Here is a 20,950-nt window from a genome sequence, read left to right on the forward strand (position 1 = left end):
GCTCAGAGCCACCTTCTTGTAGAACAGGCTGGCTGGCTTGCCCACGGGAAGCCCTGCATGTGAGCCACCAGGCACCAGGCAGGGAGGGTACCCCGGCCTGCTTGCCTGTCTTGCTCGCCCCCTGGAAATTTGTGGCGACATGACAGTGATAAGCACAGAGCCCTCCAGCTGACGTAAATCTCTTATCAGAAGGTCTTCATACATTGAGCCTAAACCTGCCTTCCTGTAGCCTCCAGCTCCTGAGCTCTAGCCCTTTTCTATTTTCTGCTGAGAGCGGCCAGCAGCTGCCTGGTCCCACCCCAAAGCTCACTCTAGATCTCAATCCCTCACCTCTCTCTGCCTGGACCTTCTTCCCCAGACACCCACAGGGTCCTTGCCCTCCTCTCCCTCCGGCCTCCGCTCATGTGTTCCCCTCCCTGCTTTACTTTCTCCGTGGTGCTTCTGTCTCTAGGTCTATCCCTCGTCTAGAACAGATGTTTTGTGAAGGCAGGAGTCTTAGTCTGTTTTTATTCAATGCTGTTTTTCGAACGCCTGTAACGATACCTGACAGAGTAGAAACAATACATAATTGTTGGATCGATGGATGGATGGATGGATGGATGGATGGACAGACAGACAGTGGTTGCTTTCCTCTAATACTCTCCATTTTGTCTGCATCTTCTCCACTGTGACCCCAGAGCTCAGGACCACAAACACAGCCCCCTAGCCCATGGGCTTCTATGTTTCCTTGATGGCCTCTCTTGCCCTCACCCACAGGAGGAAACTGGCCGCCAGACTCCAGGAAGCAGAAGAGACAGCCGAAGCCGCCCAGGCCAGGGCTGCCTCCCTTGAGAAAAATAAACAGCGACTCCAGGCAGAAATCGAGGACCTCACCATCGACTTGGAGAAGGTCAGGGGGTCAAAATGTTCGAAGGCTGCCTATTTGCTGGGTCCAAGGGACCCCAGGGAGCTGTTGGAAACTGTCACATGTCTGGGTTTCCCAAGAAAAAACAGGTGGCCCAACAGGATGGAGCACAGGGTCTGTATTCAGGCCCACTGAACACAGGCTCTCGCCTGCGAATGTGTTTATATACTCATAATTCTGCAATCTTAACACCCAACAGGTCGCTATTCAAATAGCTCTGTGGTGAGGACAAAACGGTCCCAGGAAGTCATGCAACTTATTGTCTCTGTTCCCCTTTTCCTCACACAAACCACATAACACACACTTAGTGTGGCTAAATATTCCTGTTTGCATCCCTGGTTCAGACTGATTTGCCAGACTTCAGCCAAATTAAATAAGATTTCAACTGGTACACAGGAACCTGGTCTTGGTGTTTCAGGGCAACTGCTTCATGCCAGTGGTGAGGGGCAGAGGGGCATATCCATGTGAGAGGCTTCGGGAAAATAGCCCCAAAACCTGAAAAGGTTTTGCTCCTCCAAAATTAAGAAATGAAGCAGAAATTTAAAAAATCAAGTATTGCACAGCAATAAATACATAGCTGCTGGAGTGCCCGGGTGGCTCAGTCGGTTAAGCAACCAACTTCGGCACAGGTCATGTCACAGTTCATGAGTTGGAGCCCCACACAGGGCTCTGGCTGACAGCTCAGAGCCTGGAGCCTGCTTCAGATTCTGTGTCTCTCTCACTCTCTCTCACTCTCTGCCCCTCCCCAGCTTACGCTCTGTCTCTCTCTCTCTCTCTCAAAAAATAAACATTAAAAAATAAATACATAGTTGCTGGACACTTATGAAAAGGAGGAAAGGTCTATGAAAAATAAGGTCTGAAAATAATCAGCTTTGATTCACAAGAAAAATAACACCAAACCCATCTCTGAGTTGGACAATGACATGTAACAGGTATTAGTAAGTCATAGAGAAAAATGTTACGGGGGGTTGGGTGAATGTTCTAAATCTGGGAAGGCCACTGTGGCCCAGATCCCTCATCATACACCTAAGAAAATCCTAGCCTGGGAAGATAAAATAGACTGCCCAAGGTCACATATCTAGTAGTAGGAGTTTTAGAACTGGAGGGTAACTCTTTCCAGGCTCCTTGCCCTGTGCTTGTGCTATAAATGTTGAATTATATCCCAATCCCCAAGAAATCTGTGGTCACCAGAGTTACTGGGGAGGGCTGGGGAAGGCAGGGAGGAGGGCAGAAGCAGAGGAAGGGGCTGGAGAGTCAGAACCCCCGGAGACCATCATCCCCACCTCTCCCCAGGCCAACGCTGCGGCTGCTGCCCTGGACAAGAAGCAGCGAGTCTTTGACAAGATGCTGGCCGAGTGGCAGCAGAAGTGCGAAGAGCTGCAGGTGGAGGTGGACAGTGCGCAGAAGGAGTGCCGCATGTACATGACCGAGAGCTTCAAGATCAAGACCGCCTATGAGGAGTCCCTGGAGCACCTTGAGTCGGTGAAGAAGGAGAACAAGACTCTGCAGGGTGAGTCTGAGGGCAGGGCAAAGACCCAGGCAGGGCCTCCCTCCTCCTGAGCGCATCACATGTTTGAGTACCTGGCACATAGTAGGTACACACAATAAATGCCAACTGCCTGGCAAGCAATTTGTAGAAGCACTTGGGCACTCAGCAACATGACTTCGAGCAGGTGAGTTACTTAACCTTTCTGTGCCTCAGTTTCCTCATCTGTAAATTGGGGAAATAATAATGTCTTCCTTGTAAGGTTGAGACAGTTGGAATAAGATAAAATGTGTAAAATCTTCACTGAGTAGAGTAGCTGGCAGAAATGAGGACTTAACAGATTTTAAGTATTGAGCCCTTACATCTGTCCTATGCACACAACATATACACATGGAAGATTTCTTACGTATAGGAGTCGCATGCTGGAACTCCGTTCTGTTGGATGTTGTTTGAAAATTGGTGCCTATCTGTTGAAGAATGTTTTGCTATACAGGGATTTGACTGCATTAATAAGTTTTTATGGCAGGTACACATTTCTAACCACAAAATCAGTTGTGTAAGATAGGTCAGGGTTTTTTGTTGTTGTTGTTGTTTTGTTTTTTTTTGTTTTCAAGAACTGTTCTGCTGAGCAGCAAAAATCTCAGTCAACACAGGGTTTCCTCAATTCAGGTTAGGTGCCTGATGTAGGGTCACTGTAATGGAGGGTAGAGGCAGATGGTCCCTGATTGTCCCCCAAACCTGCCCAAGGTCCTATGAGTCCCTCCCTGGGGAGTTGTCGGTTCACAAGGGATAATCTCAAGAGCCCAGCATGTGAGGTATGAAGGCTCTGCTTCTGTAGTCTCAAAAGTGTGAATACTAAAGGTCTTAAATATAAATACCTGAGTTAAGATAGGGGAGAAACAACCAGAACACCCAGATCAAGGTTGCCTGGACTAGGAGAGGACAGAAAATAGGAGGGGGTTGCTGATTAGGTTCTGCTGAAGGTCCCAGGGCGCTGCCTCCTCCCTCCCACCTCCAACTCCTGGTGCAGATGAGAAAGCTCCCCAGTAACCTGGGAGTTAAGAGCAGAGGAATATGCACTTCACCTGGCTCGTGAAGCATAGGTGGGAACAAACCTTGTAAAGTAGCCCCAGTCAGGGGCACCTGGGTGGCTCAGTCAGTTAAGCATCCAACTTCAGCTCAGATCATGATCTTGTGGCTCATGAGTTCAGGCCCTGTGTTGGGCTCTGGGCTGACAGCTCAGAGCTTGGAGCCTGTTTTGGATTTCTGTGTCTCCCTCTCTCTCTTCCCCTCCCCTTCTCTCTTTCTCTTTCTCTCTCTCTCTCTCTCTCTCTCTCCCTCAAAAAATAATTTTTTTTTTTTAATTAAAAAGAAATTAAGTAAAGTAGTCCCAGCCTGGTGGGAGCGACGGAGGAGAATGGCCAAGCAGCTTACTTGGGCTGAAAGGGTGTGAGGTACCATCACAGCATTCCTCATGATCCCAGAGCAGTGCAGTAGAGAATGTTCTGGAAACAGCCACTATGTCCAGGACAGACGACAGGAAGCCATGTGGGCTACGAGTGTGTCTGTGACATCAGCACAGATGGACCCCAACAGCTGAGACTTAGATGATGTCCCCAGTGCTTTCCACTCTACCCGGAACTTAGAAACCCAACCAGGAAGATATTGGATTAAATGAGATTTCTCTGAACTCAGGGAGGCTTGATGTAGGAATGGAGTTTGGTCATGGATTAGTCAAGGTAGTCACATTTCTCGGACACCTCTGGTTGCGGCTGACATTTATGGCTGCTCCAAGGTGCTGGGTGGGTCCCTGGGAGCTCCTCTGGGTGGGTAACAGGTCTCCCAACTGAGGAAGGAGATCAGAAAGGCTCTACTCCTCCACCTTTTCTTGGTTTTCAGACCTGGTGGCGGGGATGCAGAGGGGGAGAAAGGGTCTGAGAAAGGAAAGCCTGGAGTTTAGGCCTAATGGGCCTGGGGAGTCCTGGGCACTGGCCCACCAAGCTGTTCAGTGCTTACCCACTCTTCTGTGGGCCTCAGCCTCTCATCTGTAAAATGAGGAGCTTGAACTCACTGTTCTCCAATGCCCCAGCCCTGATGCTCCATGAGTCTACGACTTGGAGCATATTGCTTCTCTTTGGATACAGTGAGGCTAGGAGTGCCTGCTTCTGCCCTGGTGTAAGAATGTCTGTGTCACATGCCGTGGCCCTGGGAAGCTGGTGGTCCTCATGTGCCTTATTAACGAGAACATTCCTTTCTCAGAGGAGATAAAGGAACTGATTGATCAGCTGGGTGAGGGAGGACGGAGTGTGCATGAGCTGCAGAAGTTGAAGAAAAAATTGGAGATTGAGAAAGAAGAACTCCAGGTGGCCCTGGAGGAAGCGGAATCTTCCCTGGAGGTAACCATGTGGCCATCACCTTGGAGGCTGGACCCTTGGCCAGGGACTATGCACCTACTTGGCCAGAAAGACTGATGTTTATATTCCTGGCAGGTTGAAGAGAGCAAGGTGATTCGAATTCAGCTGGAACTGGCTCAGGTTAAAGCTGACATCGACCGGAGAATCCACGAGAAAGAAGAGGAATTTGAAGCTACGAGGTATGGGGCTGAGGTGATGGGAGGCTGACTTTGGGTAGCATTGACGGGCCTCTGCCACCTACTAGTCATCTGACCTTGGGCAATTTAGGTGAATACTCTGAAACATAGTACTTCAGTGATCACAAAACACCATGGGATAATTAATAATCATCATCATCATCGTCATCATCCAAAAATGGGCAAAGGACTTTAACAGACATTTCTCCAAGGAAGATATACAAATGGACACTAAGCACATGGGAAGATGCTCACTACCACTAGTCATGAGGGAAATGCAAATCAAAACTACAAGGAGATACCACCTCACACCCATTAGGATGGCTGCCATCCAAAACGCAAGAAATAACAAGTGTTGGTGAGGATGTAGAGAAACTGGAACGTTTGTGCACTGTTGGTGGGAATGTAAAATGGTACAGCCGATGTGAAAGCCAGTATAGAGGTTCCTCAAAAAATTTAAAATAGAATTACCGTATGATCCAGCAATTCTACTTCTGAATATTTACCCAAAAGAACTGAAAGCAGGGTCTTGGAGAGATACTTGTATACCATGTTCATAGCATTATTCAGAAGAGCTGTGGCATGAAAGCAACCCAAGTCCACTGACAAAGGAATGGATAAACAAAATGTGGTCTCTACACACAGTGCAAATTTATCCAGCCTTCACAAGCAAGGAAATTCAGACACCTGCTACAACATGGATGAAGCTTGAGGACATTATAACTGAGTGAAAAAAGCCAGTCACAAAAAGACAGATACTGCATGGTTCTACCTACAGGAGGAAGTACTTAGACCAGTCACAATCACAGAAACGGAAAGCAGAATAGTAGTTGCCAGGGGCCAGGGGAAAGTGGGATATTGGGGAGTTAGTGTTTCATGGGAACATGGTTTAGTTTTATCAGATGCAAAGAGTTCTGGAGACAGGCGGTGCCAGCAGAAGCACAGCATGAGGTATGTGTTTAATACCACGGGACCGCACACTTCAAAATGGTTAACATAGGACATTTTACGTAATGCATATTTTCCCACAATAAAAAAAAAAATCAGAAAGCCCCCCTGTGAGATGGATGCAGTTGCCCCATCTGACAGATGTGAATGACGATAGCTTCTCGTCACCCCTCTCAGGGGTGGTGAAGATTAACTGAGATGATAAATATGAAACTACTCCGTAACCTGCAAAGCCACACAGATATAAATTACTACGAACATTCATGAACCCTCAGAAAACCACCACCACGTCATGGAAAAAAACTGATCTGGGTGCTGGATTTGGAGATTTCTTTTTAATTCAGTGTCCACTGTTGCTGCCTGAGGTTCCAGTAAGTTTTGGACTAAGCACTAAGTTTTTGTTTACAGAAATATGATTTGTTGTGATTCTGAGAAGAATTGCACACATGAGTTGCACACATTTGCAACTGTCCACATTGGCATCTTGCCTAAACTGCCTGCCTGAAATCTTCCTGCACTATTGCTTCCTGAGTTTACAACATCCCCCACAATCACCCCTAACAAAGCTTCAGGCGGAGCCACTGGAGGGAGAAGCCCCATGACTCTGCAGCCATTAGAATAAACCCTAAATATCTAGCTATATGCCACTATGTGGCGTGGCGGGGGGAGGGGAGGAGAGAGAGTTTGCAACAGATTGGAGATATAATTTACATAGTTTGCCCATGACGAGGGAAAAATTCAATGGTTCTCAGTTGTGCAATTATCACTGCAATTTTAGAACATTTTCATCACTCCCCCAAAGAAACCCCATATCCTTTCGCAGTGTTGCCCCATTTCTCCCCACCACCCCCACTCCCAGACCTAGGCAACATCTAGCCAACAACTTTCTCTGGATTTGCCTATCCTGGACATCCCATATAAATGGAATCCTACAATATGTGGTCTTTTGTGACTGGCTTCTTTCACTTGGCATCATGTTTTCAAGCTTCATCCATGTTGGAGCAAGTGTAAATATTTCATTCCTTTTTATTCCTGAATACTATGCCATAGTTTGGACAGATCCCATTTTGTTTATCTATTTTATCTATTTATCTATTCATCTATTCATCAGTTGATGGACATTTGGGTTGTTTTCACCTTTTGGCCACTATGGATAACGCCACTATGAGCATCCATATACAAGTTTTTGTGTAGATAGAGGTTTACATTTCTCTTGGGTATGTACCTAGGACTAGAAGTTCCGGTAATACGTTCACTCTGTGTTTAACTTTTTGCAGAATGGTCAGATTCTTCTCCAAAGCAGTTGTAATACTTTACATTCTCAGGGTTATAAGGGCTGTAGGGTCTCCAGATCTTCTCTAACATTTTATCATTACCTTTTTTTATCCTAGCCAACCTAGTGTATGGGAGGTAGTATCTCACTGTAGTTTAGAACTGTATTTCCATTATAGCTAATGATGCTGAGCACCTTTTTAAGTTGTTTTTTTTTTTTTTTTTAAGTTTCTTTGAGAGAGAAAGAGAGAGCACGCATCAGCACAGAGCCTGATGCAGGGCTCAAACCTACGAATCATGAGATCGTGACCTGAGCTGAAATCAAGAGTTGGATGCTTAACCAACTGAGCCACCCAGCTGCTCCTGCTAAGCATCTTTGATGTGCTTATTGGCCACTTCTCTATATTGCCTGGAAAAATGTCTATTCTAATCCTTGGCCCATTTAAAAAACTAGGTTGTCTTTCTACTGTTGAGTTGTAAGAGTTCTTTAAATATTCTGAATACTAGACCCATCCTTTATCAGATATGTAATTTGCAAATATTTTCACCCATTCTGTGAGTTGCCTTTTCAGTTTCTTAATAATACCCTCTGAAGCACAAATGTTTTTAAATTTGATGAAGTCTATGTATCTGTTTTTTTCTTTGGTAGCCTGTATTTTAGGTGTCATATCTAAAAAACTCTTTCCCTAATTTAGTCACAAAGATTCTTGCCTATTTTTCCTAGATGAGATCAGAGTTTTACAGTTTTAGCTCTTACATTTAGGTCTTTGGTCCATTTTGAGTTAATTTTTGTATAAGGTATGAGGTAGGGGTCCAAATTCATTCTTTTGCATGTGGATATCCAGTTGTCCCAGAACTACTTTCTGGAAAGACTGCTCTCTCCCTATTGAATGGTCTTAGCATCCTTGTTGAAAATGAATTGGCTTGGGTTTATTTCTGGGTTCCCATTTCTATGCCATTCATCTATAGGTCTATCCTTATGCCATGACCACAATGTCTTGATTACTGTGGCTTTGAAATTGGGAAGTGTGAGTCCTCCACCTTGTTGTTCTTTTTCTAGATTATTTTGGTTATTCTGAGTCCCTTGCATTTCTATATAAATTTTAGGATCAGCCTGTCAATTTCTGCAAAGAAATCAGTTGGCATTTTGATACTGACTGCACCGAATTCCACCTTCACAACATTACGTCTTCCAATCCATGAACATGAATGTCCTTCCATTTATTTAGACCTTTATTTTTTTCAACATGTTTTATAGTTTTTTTCTTGTATTTATTTTTTAAGTCAAATTGAATAAAAATTCTGTTCACTTTTGAGAATGTCATGATACCTTCTCCCATGTCTAGAAATTGACTATATCTCAGAGTGCTATAAATCCAGCAATGTGCCTACACAACAGAAGGTGTGCAGGGGTAGAGCAGAGGTGAACACCACAGACAAGGGGCAGGTGACAGGATCTTTTCATGCTAGCCATTTATTTCCCTCAATGAAACAAATATTTTTTGAACATGTAAATTGCCTCCTCTAGTCTCCTTCTATGGAGGGTTTTATGAAAATGCTCATTATACTGATTACAATATAACTAAATATATTAAATACAATCAACCAGTAACTGCTGTTTTACAGAGAGACAAGCTTTGGCTTGTATAGCCAAAGCTCACATTTTCTAATTAAAAAAACAAAAACAAAACAGCTAGCATTTGGGTTTGAATCCTGTCTCTGTCATGGGCTAATAAACCTTTGGCATGTTTTTCATCATCTTGGAGCCTCAGTTTCCTTGCAGGGCTATTCTGCATGTTGAATGAATTGAGATCACAAAAGATATGAGGTAAACATTGACCTTCTGTGTCCTTTCCCAAAGCACACACTCCCCCACTTCAATGCTTTAAGGGAAGATACACTCTAATTTCAAATATGGTGGCCATATGCATGTTGATGCTCACAGACCTCTTAACTAGGGAGGTTTAGCACAGCCTGACCAGCGGGCCCAGTATGCCAGGGTCTTCTCTGATTGCACTTGCAGGAAGAACCACCAGCGGGCAATCGAGTCCTTGCAGGCCAGCCTGGAGGCAGAGGCCAAGGGCCGGGCAGAGGCACTTCGGCTCAAGAAGAAGATGGAGACGGACCTGAATGAGATGGAAATCCAGCTGGACCACGCCAACAAGAACAACAGCGAACTTGTAAAGACCCTGAAAAGGCTGCAACAGCAAATCAAGGTAGCAATCTGGGACCTAATCACAAAGTAAGCCATCCCCAAGCTTGCAGGTCCAGGAAGCTAACTTCATGCATATCTGCAGCTAGGAGAAAAGCATGAAAGTGGCAGCATGGGGTGGCTGGAAGTCTAGGGAACAGGACACTTGGGGACTATCTATATGAGAGGCCCCAACCACCTAAGTGCATACCCTGGACCACTAAAAAGAGGGAAGAAAGAAGGAAAACAGAAAGTTGGGCCTGTCTTGGTTCTTAAAATCATTTGACTTATTATAAGTGAATTCAGGACAGAAAAACAAAGAACATAGTAAATACTTATATGCCCACCACTCATCTTAAGAAAAAAACACAAATAGAATTGAAGTCTTCCTTTATTGCTATCACTGGTCTTTAAAGCATCTGTAGCTGGATCCATGCATTCAACATACATTTTATTAGAGACCTGCCCAGCGTAGGCACTGTATTAGGTGTTAGAGGTACAAGAATGTATATAATAAACAGACATCCCTGCAGATAGACAATAAACAGCACATAAATAAAACTGTAGTATTAAAAACGGCGATACGTGCTACAGAGCAACAACCAGATAGGAGAAGGGAGATGTGGGTTAGCCAGTGGGGGTGTAATGGTCAAGATCACTGAGGAAGGCCTCGGTGAGAAGGGCCTGCTGGAAACTCAAGGTGCTCTGTCCTCAGAAAAGCCTTGACCTTATGGTTACCTCTCACTGGACAAATTCTGGGGGCGCTTGGGCCCTGGCCAGCTAGGCCGCAACCAGACTGGGAACTCCCCCAGCGCAGATCGATACCTTCCACTCTCCTCCTCTGTGGCCTCGAACTCCCCAGCCAGACCCCAGCTCCCTGCTGAGCCCAGACCATGCCAGGGTCCGGGAGATGGGCTCAGGCCGGGTCCTCTGGCCCCCCCAGGACCTGCAGATGCAGATGGACGAGGATGCCCGGCAGCACGAGGAGCTGCGGGAGCAGTACAACCTGCAGGAGCGGCGCCTGAGCCTGCTGCAGACGGAGCTGGAGGAGGTGCGTGCGGGCCTGGAGGGCAGCGAGCGCTCCCGCAAGCTGCTGGAGCAGGAGGTGGTAGAGATCACCGAGCGGCACAACGAGGTCAACATCCAGGTAAGATGGCGGCTTCCTGGGAGTGGGGGGGGGGGGGGGGTCTACGCAGACTCACACTTGGCGTGTGGGGGCAGGGCCAGGATGGTGCCCAAACCCTGTGGGCTCCCCTCAAAACTCAAAGGCAGATGGTGTCCCCACTTGGGAAATCCTCAGAACTCACCTGCAGAGACTTCTTTTGTTATGGCAAAAACCCCCGTAACATAAAATGTACCATTCTTAACCATTTTTAGTGCACACACAGTGTGTGAACTATATGTACATTGTTGTGCAGAGCTTTCAAAGACAGGCTCCTAGACTCTCTCCCTTGGAGACTGTGATCCAGAATCTGGTCTGTGGTGGGACTCCAGAAATTTAAACTTTTGGATCTAAACTCCTCAGGAGATTCTGATGATTTAGCCAACTTTAAGGACTGCCATTACCTTCAGTGTCACTGAGGATAGAACTTCAGAACTAGAAGGGATCTAGAATATTCCAAAGTCTAGGAGCACCTGGGTGGCTCAGTCAGTTAAATTAAGCCTGACTCTTAATCTCCAGTCAGGTCTTGATCTCAGGGTTGTGAGTTCAAGCCATGCACTGGGCTCCCTGCTGGGCATGGAGCCTACTTAAAAAAAAAAAAAACAAAAAAACAGTAAATAAAAACAAAGTCTGACATTCATTTTACAAATGAAAAACCGTGACCCAGAGAGTTGAGTGGCTTATGTGTGGTCAAAAAAGGGGACCCTTATCTACCAGCGGTAACACCAATACTGCTTACAGTGCAATACTTTGCCAGCACAAACTTAATTCCTACTTAGCATCTCATGTGAATTCACCAAAAGAAAAAATGTGCATAGGACATATAGAGATCACAACCCCATTTTAGAAATAAGACCGAAGCCTAGAGGTAAAGAATTTATCCACATAGGTAGAAGTACCGGGGTTGAACCTGGGTTTTCCCAGCTCTGAGTTCAGGATTGTTCTAGAGTTCCCACCCATCCCAGGCCGAAATGACGTTATTCCTGGACTCCTTGTGATACGTGTTCTGCTCTAAAACACAGAGAAAAATGCAGGGAGAGACACTTACCTCAAGCAGGGGGTCCAGGGCCATTTCCTGTTGGGGGGTTTGGCAAGTATGTCTGTGAGAGAGTTGTTTCTCTTTCCTGGACACGGGAAGGGCTGTGCAGACTTCTGCCTCATGGCAATGTCTTTATTTTCTCTTCTAGAACCAAAGCCTCCTCGTGGTCAAGCGCAAGCTGGAGTCGGATGTCCAGCGCATCTCCAACGAGCATGAGGAGCTCATCAGTGAGTTCCGCTCTGCCGACGAGAGGGCCAAGAAAGCCATGACTGATGTAAGTGTGCACGCTGCCTGGTGCTGGTGGGAGGGGGGCCCGGCCTGGGCCGCCTGTGGAGGACCAGGCCACCCTCAGCAGGGAAGGCCACTTCCTCCCCTCAAAGGTCACTGTGCAGCGCCAGCACCCTGCCAGTAGGGCTGTGGTCCTTGTCCTAAGGAGTCTGGAGGCCTTTCCGAAAAGCCAAACACATACAAGTAAGGAATAATTACAAGCTATACACGACCATGTGAGAGATCAGAGCTTGAGGCCTGGGGACATGGGTCAAAGAAGCCATCGAAAGTGGGCTTTCCTGGGCAGGTCTTTTGGCAAAGAGGAGCATTAAAGCAGCCTGAGGAGAAGCATTAGTGAAAGGAATGGGAGACATGCCCAGGTGCTCAGGGGCAGATTCAGCAGGACGTGCTGCCAGTGGTCTTGCCCCACTTCTCTTTGGGGACTCACACAACCTTGAGCGGCAGATACCACGCACCCCACTTTAAAGATGAAGGAATACAGATGCTATCGCCAGGCTTGTTGCACTTGCTTGAAATGCCAGCTCAGGACCATTGCAGGTCTTATTTGGTGCTGGGTCTCGAGAGAACAGACCCATACCCAGCATGCAGATCTTCCACGAATACTTGTGGAATGAATGCAAGAACGAGAGGGTAAAGTGACTTGCTGAAGGCCACACAGGAGCTACATGCAGACCTTCGTCTTCCTCCTCCAGATCTGCGCTACGCCCACCCTCTGTGCTGTGCCCCTGATGGAGGAGGCAGCAAAGAGTGGCTGGAGAGCCCCAGGCTGGTGGGAGTCTGTGGGACTGGGGGCCCTGGTGGTGAGTGCATGAGCCTGCCTCCTCCCTGTCACTGGGAGAGACACAGGAGCATGGGGCACCCGCTCCACCAAAACCCAGCAGCACATCGGCAAGGTTCTCCTTGTCAACCACTTGGTCCTCTGGTCTCCAGAGGTCAAGGTCCCTCATCTCTCAATAGCATGGGAACCCAGCTCCAGTCCCCACTCTGCTCCCCTCCCGCAGGCCGCCCGCATGGCGGAGGAGCTCCGGCAAGAGCAGGACCACTGCATGCACCTGGAGAAAATCAAGAAGAACTACGAGATCACCATCAAAGACTTGCAGGCCAAGATGGAGGAGGCTGAGCAGCTGGCTCTGAAGGGAGGGAAGCGCACGATCATGAAACTGGAAGCCAGGGTGAGGGCGACCCCGAGGTGGGCCAGGAGGGAGAGAAGGGAGACATGGCTGGGCAGGGGCCTTTTCCCAAAGCTTCCCAAAGCACCCAGTGCTTGATGAGGAACTGGATTATTCAGATGCTAGGAAAGGAAAGGAAAATGAGAAGAGAGCTGTAATTTATTTGTACATAGGTCTCCTCTCCTCTTCCTTCTTCCCTGTCACCTTTCCCCCAGGCTGTGCCCCCAAGCAGGGGAGCTCCCAGGATTCTTCCTCTGTCTGTTCCTAGTCTCTGTTTCCAACACTGTTCCTCCCTTACAATTTCCTTAAAACCAGCCTTGGTCTTCACCCATGGGGTGTCAGAGCTAGAGGGGCGCAGGAGGTTTGGTGACCCTGTCAGGCCCCTCCCTCCCCCACTTCCCAGAGAAGGAAATGTGAGGCTCAGAGAAAGGGACCCATCTGACTACCACAGCAGACCCATGAGGGGCAGAACCTGTGTGACCCTCCTGTCCAGGGTTTGCCTGCTCTCCTGTGGGGAAGAGGTGGATGGACATTGTCACCATGATGCCCCCACTCAAGGCCACTGAGCTCGCAAGTTCAAAACCCTGTGTTCTCACAGCCATGTCCCTCTCTTCCTCCCTCAGATCAAGGAACTAGAGACAGAGCTGGACGGTGAGCAGAAACAGCACGTGGAAACAGTGAAGACGCTGCGGAAGAATGAGCGCCGCCTCAAAGAGCTGGTCTTCCAGACGGAGGAGGACCACAAGACCAACCAGCGCATGCAGGAGCTGGTGGAGAAGCTGCAGAACAAGCTGAAGATCTACAAGCGGCAGATTGAAGAGGCGGTGGGTGCTCGCCCTAACCTGTGTCCCTAACGTGCCCTCCCTCCCCAGTCCAGGTCTCAGCACCTGGTTGGCATTAACCACAGGAAAGGAATCGAGCCCTGCTAAAAGATGGCCCCTGTGAGCTTCGTGTCCATGGCACTTCATAGGTGGACTGGACACCACACACCGGAGATAAGAACATGTAGAAAATGAAAATATCCCCCAAGAACACCTGTAAGGTGTGATCTAAAACCAGGGAAAGTCTTTGCTGCCTTTGTCCTGCTTCCACTGTCCCTGGTGGCCTCTGCCAGGATAACTTCTCTCTCCCGCTCAGACCGTTAAACACAAGACCCTTCCCTTCTTTAATCCTCCGAACACAAGGCAGGAACACTGATCTTCTTAGTCTGTTTCACAGGTGAGGACATAGCCCAGAGTGGGATATTTATGTCATGTTAGCAAATGTTAAAATCAAAGTCAAATGGTTAGCAAATGATGGCTTCAAGCCTCAACCCTATACCACACGTCTGCCTACCGGCACCAGCACACCCCCACCCCCACCTTGACATAGAACTTGGACTCTGCCATTGTTTGCTGCCAGTTCTGGGGCTACTACGCTGAATCCATCAGCCACCCACACAACCAGCGCCTTTCCCAAATGGCTCGATAAAGATCACGCTTACAGTTCATATGGTTCTAACCGAAATAGCACTGTGATTCTACTGGGAAGATAAGGGGATGGGAGCTGTGTGGTGGGGGCTGGGGAAAAATGCTAAATCCACACCTTTCATAGTGGGGCACCAGTAGCTAATGGCTAAAACTACAAATTATAGAAGCATCAACACAGCACATTTTATTTAGAAATATGGATGTCAAAGCCAAAAAAGAATCAGCTAAAAGTCCTGAAAGACTGGACTCTCGCGTGTCCACGTTGAACCAACCGATAACGATGCACATTTAACCAGATTTACGCCCAGGTTTACGCCCTATTTTCCACCGTGCTTTTGCCACAGGAGGACCAGGCCAACCAGACCTTGGCTCGCTACAGAAAGACGGTGCATGAGCTGGACGACGCTGAGGAGCGGGCTGGCATGGCAGAGACCGCCCTGAACAAGCTGCGCACCAGACACCGCGTGGCCGGCAAGGGCATCACCTCCGTGGAGATCATCCAGGTGTCCAAGACAGGCTCCTCCAAAACCCTTTCTGAAGAGTGAGATTCTCCATGTTCCAGCCCACGGCCGGTAGGTATGGACTCCACTCTTGATGCCCGTGCTCCAAGCTTACCTTCCCTGCTCCCGCTTTGCTCCTTCCGACTTCTCTGCTTTCCTGTCTGCCAGGCCCTGGCCTCATGCAGTGCCAACTCCAAACCTCCCCTGTCCCTTCAGCTGCAACACGTCCCTCTCCCTCTCTGGATTCTCAAAGCCCTCGAGCGTGTGAGCTCCACCTGTGATACAGGTGCCAGCGGTCATGACACTCCTCTGTCTGGGTGGAAGCTCCTTGGAGATAATGTCTAATGCCACTTGACACTAGGCCTGGCAGACAGGTGCCAATGCTTGTTTCAGTGGAGAACCACAGGGACATTTGCAAGCCTACGGGCAGTATGTGTTCATCTTTCACATCCCCACAATATCATTATTCCTGAGGATTTCATCAATACTGGTTGAATTTAGGTTTCTAATATTAAGGAAGTAATAATTATTATTGTCCCCCAGGGGGACAACGTAAAGTAGTCCTTTCTCGTTTTCTTTAATTCAGAATCAACCGAGGAAAAAAAAAGTATAGGAGGCAAATATATAAAAGTCAAAACGCAAGTTTTACTATGTTACAATTCTAGATTGAGAATTTAATGGGTGTCCAACCTGGGCATCCTTGTGTTTTACCCCAGAATTAAAGGTACCTGCAGAACTGATCAACCACAGCCCTGCTCCATAAAGACCAACCCTTACTCCAAGGAGACAGATGACCAGGATTCATCAACCCTACAGGCAGATCCAAAAGGAGAGGCCAGATGGGGTACATGTTGACCCCGTCTTCCAAACACAGAATAAATCATTCCTCCTCCATGAGAGGAGCAAGGGAAAGATGAGGAGAGAGGCAAAGAACATTATTCTAGAGCAGTGGTTCCCCCAAAACGTGGTCCTTTTGACCAGTAGCAATATCAGCATCACCTGAGAAGTTGCTAGAAATGCAAATTCTTATGCTTCACTTCAGATTTACTGAGTCAGAAGCTACAGAGGTGGGTCCAGTGTCTGTGGTTTAATCACCCCTACAGTAATCACATGTATGATCACGTATGCTAAAACCAACACTGTAGCAGAAATCTCCCCTTACAGAAACACAGAGCTAGGGAACAGATGTTTTTCCTCCTTTTATCAGAACCAGGCACATGGTAGTAGTTTTCACTATCTTATTTACCCTATGATAAGGAGATATATAAATATCTCCATTTGTCAGGTGAGGAAAATGAGTTCAGAGAAGTTCAGTGACCTGCTCATGGTCATACGAGCCCTATGCTATGGAAAGGCAAACTGTCTTTTATTTTAATTACTCTGGAGATTGATAAGGCTGCCCTCTGTTTAGGATTAACCAGGACAACTCAAGATCAAGGACCTGGTTTAGGTCAGGAGGGAAGGGGACTGAAGTTTCTGTGTACCGATGGTTCAACCCCCATGGATTATGGGAATTTTCTTCTGGCCTTGTGTTCAAACATGTGGGTGAATCAGCCCCCCAGTGAGGGTAAGGTTCCCCACTCACTCACAGCTCTCTCTCAGTACTGGGTCAGTTTGGGTTTTAGCCAAAAGTGATAACCCCATTGGCCTCTGAATTCAAGCTGAGCCTTTTCTTACCATGCGCTTAGGGAGGGAACAAAAGATAGGAAAAAATATTTTTCTTAATTCTCTAATTCTTAAATAATGGTTAGCTCAGGAAGTTAAGGAAACCAGAGGCTTGCCTCTGGACGAGTCCTACAATTAATGTATAGCCATCTCCTTTCAGGGCAAAAACCCAAAAGGGGTCCCTTCTGTTGAACTCTCACTTGGTGGGGGTTACTACTCACCACCCAGACTCAGGAGGTATTAGAGTCCTTCCACCTGCAAAGTCTTAGTCTCCGGTATTAGCCATCTTGTAAAACAGATTCTCTGCCCTGGCCTGGGGACTGTTAATTGCTGGGGCTTGCTGGTCCTGGTCCAACTGCTCTGTCTCCACACCATGAGGCCACAGTCCTGCCAATAAGCACTCAGAGGTGATGAGACTCTTTTAGCCCATCTCCCCTAGCTGGTCACAGGGCTAGATATGCCATCCGTAGCCCTGAGATGTCATAAGCAAACCAGTACATGAGTCAACACTGAGCCAAGACCCCACAAGAGTTTAGTTTTCCAAAGTGGCTTTATATTCAGTGGCACAAATACTGACCAGGCTCTGAACAGGGCCTAGGTCTGGACTCTGAGACACAGAGATGAATAATCAATAAGAAAGGACACCCTCCCTGGCAGAGCTCGGAATCTGGTGGAGAGGAAGAAGCACACATCACCACAGGGCTGTGAGCAAATGTTCTGTGATGCTGTGTTTGCATCTCACCGGGGAGGATCACAGGGGAGGAGTGACTGGTTTAACCTGAGGTGGCTGGGTGGAGCACCTTCACGGAGGATGTGACCCGTAGAAAAGCCTAAGGCGGTGTCACTTCACGAGTGGTCCCTGTTTGTCACCTGCCCAAGACAACAAAAGTACAGAAACTGAGAGGAAGCTTTTAGAAATTTTTATAACAATTGATACTGCTATGACATCCAAGTGCATGATCAATGTATTTTATAAAAGTATTAGTTTCTGGTATTAATTAAAATAAATGAGAAAGAACAAAATGTTTAATGGAAATTAAAAAGAATAAGTAAAATTGATTGCTCACCAGATAGAGAAGGAAAGAAGAGATTTCCAGATGGAATTCATAGGCCAACAGTGCAGAAGCTGGATTCATACAAGGGAACAGCATAGCTAGAGAAGAGGAGCTCAGGAAGAGGGGAGAGAAATGGGGTGAGAGATGAAGCTAGAAGCACTGCCATGTGCGAGGCTGTGAAGGGCCCCGTTGGGTACGAGTGTTCCATAATCTCCATAAGGAAATCTTGCTAATTTTTGAAATCCACGTGTGGTATGTGATGAGCAGTAGCTTTTCCTTCTTGGGAAGACATATCACAATGGCAAAACAAGCCTGCTGGCCCCTCATGAGACACCACAGGCAGGCTCATGGTGGGCACTCTGTCCCAGGGGATGGCACTCCAGCCTTCTCGATGGCCTGTATGGAGTCCAGGCCCAGTTGGGCACCTCAAGCCCAAAGATGTCTAAACCTTCACAACCTCAGGCGGAATGAACCAGCTATGACCCAATGATGGTGTCCATTATGAGGAAGGAAGCATCCTGGGGACACTGTCTTCCTATTAAGAAGGAGGCAGAGATGTCAGAACTCCTGGCTCTGGTCCACAAGGATTTTCTCAACCTCTCTCTCTTTTTTCTTTCAGGGTGATACAGATCTCAACAGCAGACCACCGAGAGGGAAAATACATGAAAACAGGAAACTGGGTATCCTGAGAATGTTTACTATGCAAAGGAAAGTATAAGCCAGAAAGAGGTGCTACAGAATAAAGATAGCTGTGGGGGGAAAGGGTTTGGGGATGTAAATACCCAGGCATCAGAGGAACTAAAATTAGTGTGGCTTCTCTGAGACTGTATCAAGATGTGCAAGCACTTGGATAACAGTAACAGTGGGTCTGTTTTAGTTGAGATCCTACATGTTCATGTCAAAGACGGAATATGTAACTGTCTGTGTGACCTGGCTGTTTCTTGAAATAATTCCTCATGTGGACAATTGTAATGCCCTGTCCCAATGCAGTTTAAATAAAAGAAACATGAAAAATAGACTAGGGATTGTTTGTAAGTGAAGAAATTTTATTTTTCTAAGGCTTCCAAACCCAAAGGCAATTTTTCAGTATGTCAGAATTCTGTTTTATCCCTATATCCTAACTCACAGGCTTACTTCTATTGGAAACCATGAAAACTATGCAGTCTTGGTGAAAAGGTGTTCTGACATATGAAGACTAACTAGGTCTCGTAAAGCCGAGAAAGCTACAGAATCCCTGAAGGGATGTTAAGATCCATCCAGGCTGATGACCCACAAGGCCCTCACATGCTCTACCTAGGCATCTCCCAGGATGTTCAGACATGGGCAAGTTCTTCCTTAAATCAAGATTTAAGTTCTTCCTTAAATCAAGCTGAGACCTGCCCCCTAGTAGTATCTTTTTTTTTTTTTTTTTTAACACTGGTTTTGATACCTAAGACCCTGCATAACCACCTCAGAGGAAGACAGTTCCCACAGTCCCTTCAAGATTTCTCTTCTCCAGGCTGAATATACCTGGGTCCTTCAACGTTCTCAAGTGTGAGAGGGTTTCCACTGTCACCTTTTAACATCCTCGACCCTGTTCCTCCCCTCACTTTCCTAGTCTTTGGAATGCAGGATCGGAAGAGACGGCACCAAGAGGGCTCCCTGCCAGTGCACAGCCCTCAGAAGGCACCTCTCTCCAACTCTCTGGAAATGGTGTCTTCCCTTGACTTTCACCACTCTGACCTCTCTCCAGTCCCCTGGCCTACGGAAATCATTATTCAGCTGGTAAAGGAAGGGATGTTAACATTCCGTGTGTGACTCCCTCTCTCTCTTCACATTGGTCCATTTCAGTGCTGACTTTCTCTAGACAGCTCCAGAGGGAACCACTTAGTTCCTTCTGTGCAAGTGGATCAAACATGGAGACACTGCCCTCTGGCGGTGGGGTCTCCAATGGCTATGTGTGAATTTTCTGGGAGACAACAAATCATAAAATCTTAGAATTACACATATCAGAATTTTAGGGTTCAAAGGGATATTCCGAGGGTGTCTAGTCCAACTCTTAGCCAATTGGAGATTCCCCTCTATAACATCCCTGAAAAAATGGTAACCCAACTTGTACCTGAACCCTTCCAGTGAGAAAAAAAGGCAGCCCGTTGCAGTTTTGACTGACATTCATGGTTCAAAATAATATTGAACCAAAATGTCTCCCTGTATTCTGCCTTCATTTTGATCTACTCTTCACCTCTGTAATTACATAAACTAAGTCTAATTCTTATACTTTGAAGTCAGATAAATATGAGTTCCACTTTCTTTCTTTCTCATGCAGTGAGACCATGGGCAACTTAACCTATCTCACCTCCTGTTTTCTCAGCTACTAAATGAGGGATAATAACAGTATCTGCCTCTTAGGAATGTGAAGTTTAAACAAGATAACCTGGCACAGAGCCTATTATGCATAACACTTAGACACTTGCCACGTTTCTTCTAGCATTCTTTAGGACTTAACACTCAATCTCCCAAGGGAGGCTAGGCCTGGCCTACCAGTCCAGCAGCTTATAGCAACAAGCCTCTTGCTGGACAAATGCAAGGGGAATTCCATGGAATTTTAAGAACTTATCATTGTTTCCTGGTGGATGGTCTACTCATGGTCTCCCCACATTTGGAGAATTCCAGAGCAGCTCCTCACTTTGCTGGGGGAAGGGGAGGGGAGGCAGAGGAAATAGATGTAGACGTAGACGGGCTCAGTGACTTGCCCAAGACCATTCAGTTAATGACAGAGCTAAACATCCTTTGTTGAGTGGGGTGAGGGAAGCTTTTAGACCCAGTATTTATGAGAGAATGGACTTCACTTAGACATACATGCTGTTTTTGCCCAAGGACATGTAATTTCAGAATGGCGCAAAAGCCTAAAAGGATATAATCTATGGCTTTGCAAAATAATAACATTAAATTAGTATCCACGATGACCAAAATCAGGGCACTGGCACCAGGTACTGCAGAGTAAATGGAGCAACAACTATTCAAATGGGTTTGCTAAATGTTTTGGACTAGCTTTCAAGGCTGTTAAATTTTGTATCGCTGATTATATTAACTCCATGCTCAGTGCGGACTGATGTGAGGCTCAGTCCACGACCCTGGAATCATGACCTGAGCTGAAATCAAGTGTCGGCTGCTCAACCAACTGAGCCACCCAGGAGCCCCTTATTTTCTGTATTTTTGATACTCTGCCATCT

The 20,950-nt window shown here is 46.9% G+C and overlaps 1 protein-coding gene across 1 annotated transcript in view; it reads left to right on the top strand.

Moving 5' to 3' along the window:
- The window catches only part of MYH16 (myosin heavy chain 16), a 61,684-nt gene extending 42,948 nt beyond the window's left edge, over positions 1–18,736 (top strand). Inside the window, exons 32-42 of the mRNA XM_078440442.2 lie at positions 757–889; positions 2,198–2,414; positions 4,650–4,786; positions 4,880–4,983; positions 9,224–9,416; positions 10,335–10,538; positions 11,741–11,866; positions 12,882–13,052; positions 13,673–13,873; positions 14,863–15,090; positions 18,358–18,736. Of these exons, the coding sequence (XP_078296568.1) occupies positions 757–889; positions 2,198–2,414; positions 4,650–4,786; positions 4,880–4,983; positions 9,224–9,416; positions 10,335–10,538; positions 11,741–11,866; positions 12,882–13,052; positions 13,673–13,873; positions 14,863–15,063 (1,687 nt within the window). The 3' untranslated portion in view covers positions 15,064–15,090; positions 18,358–18,736. The remainder of the gene's footprint in view (positions 1–756; positions 890–2,197; positions 2,415–4,649; positions 4,787–4,879; positions 4,984–9,223; positions 9,417–10,334; positions 10,539–11,740; positions 11,867–12,881; positions 13,053–13,672; positions 13,874–14,862; positions 15,091–18,357) is intronic.
- Positions 18,737–20,950: the final 2,214 nt, after the last annotated feature.

Source organism: Panthera onca, chromosome E3, assembly GCF_046562875.1.
Source record: "Panthera onca isolate mPanOnc1 chromosome E3, mPanOnc1 haplotype 2, whole genome shotgun sequence".
NCBI lineage: Eukaryota > Metazoa > Chordata > Mammalia > Carnivora > Felidae > Panthera > Panthera onca.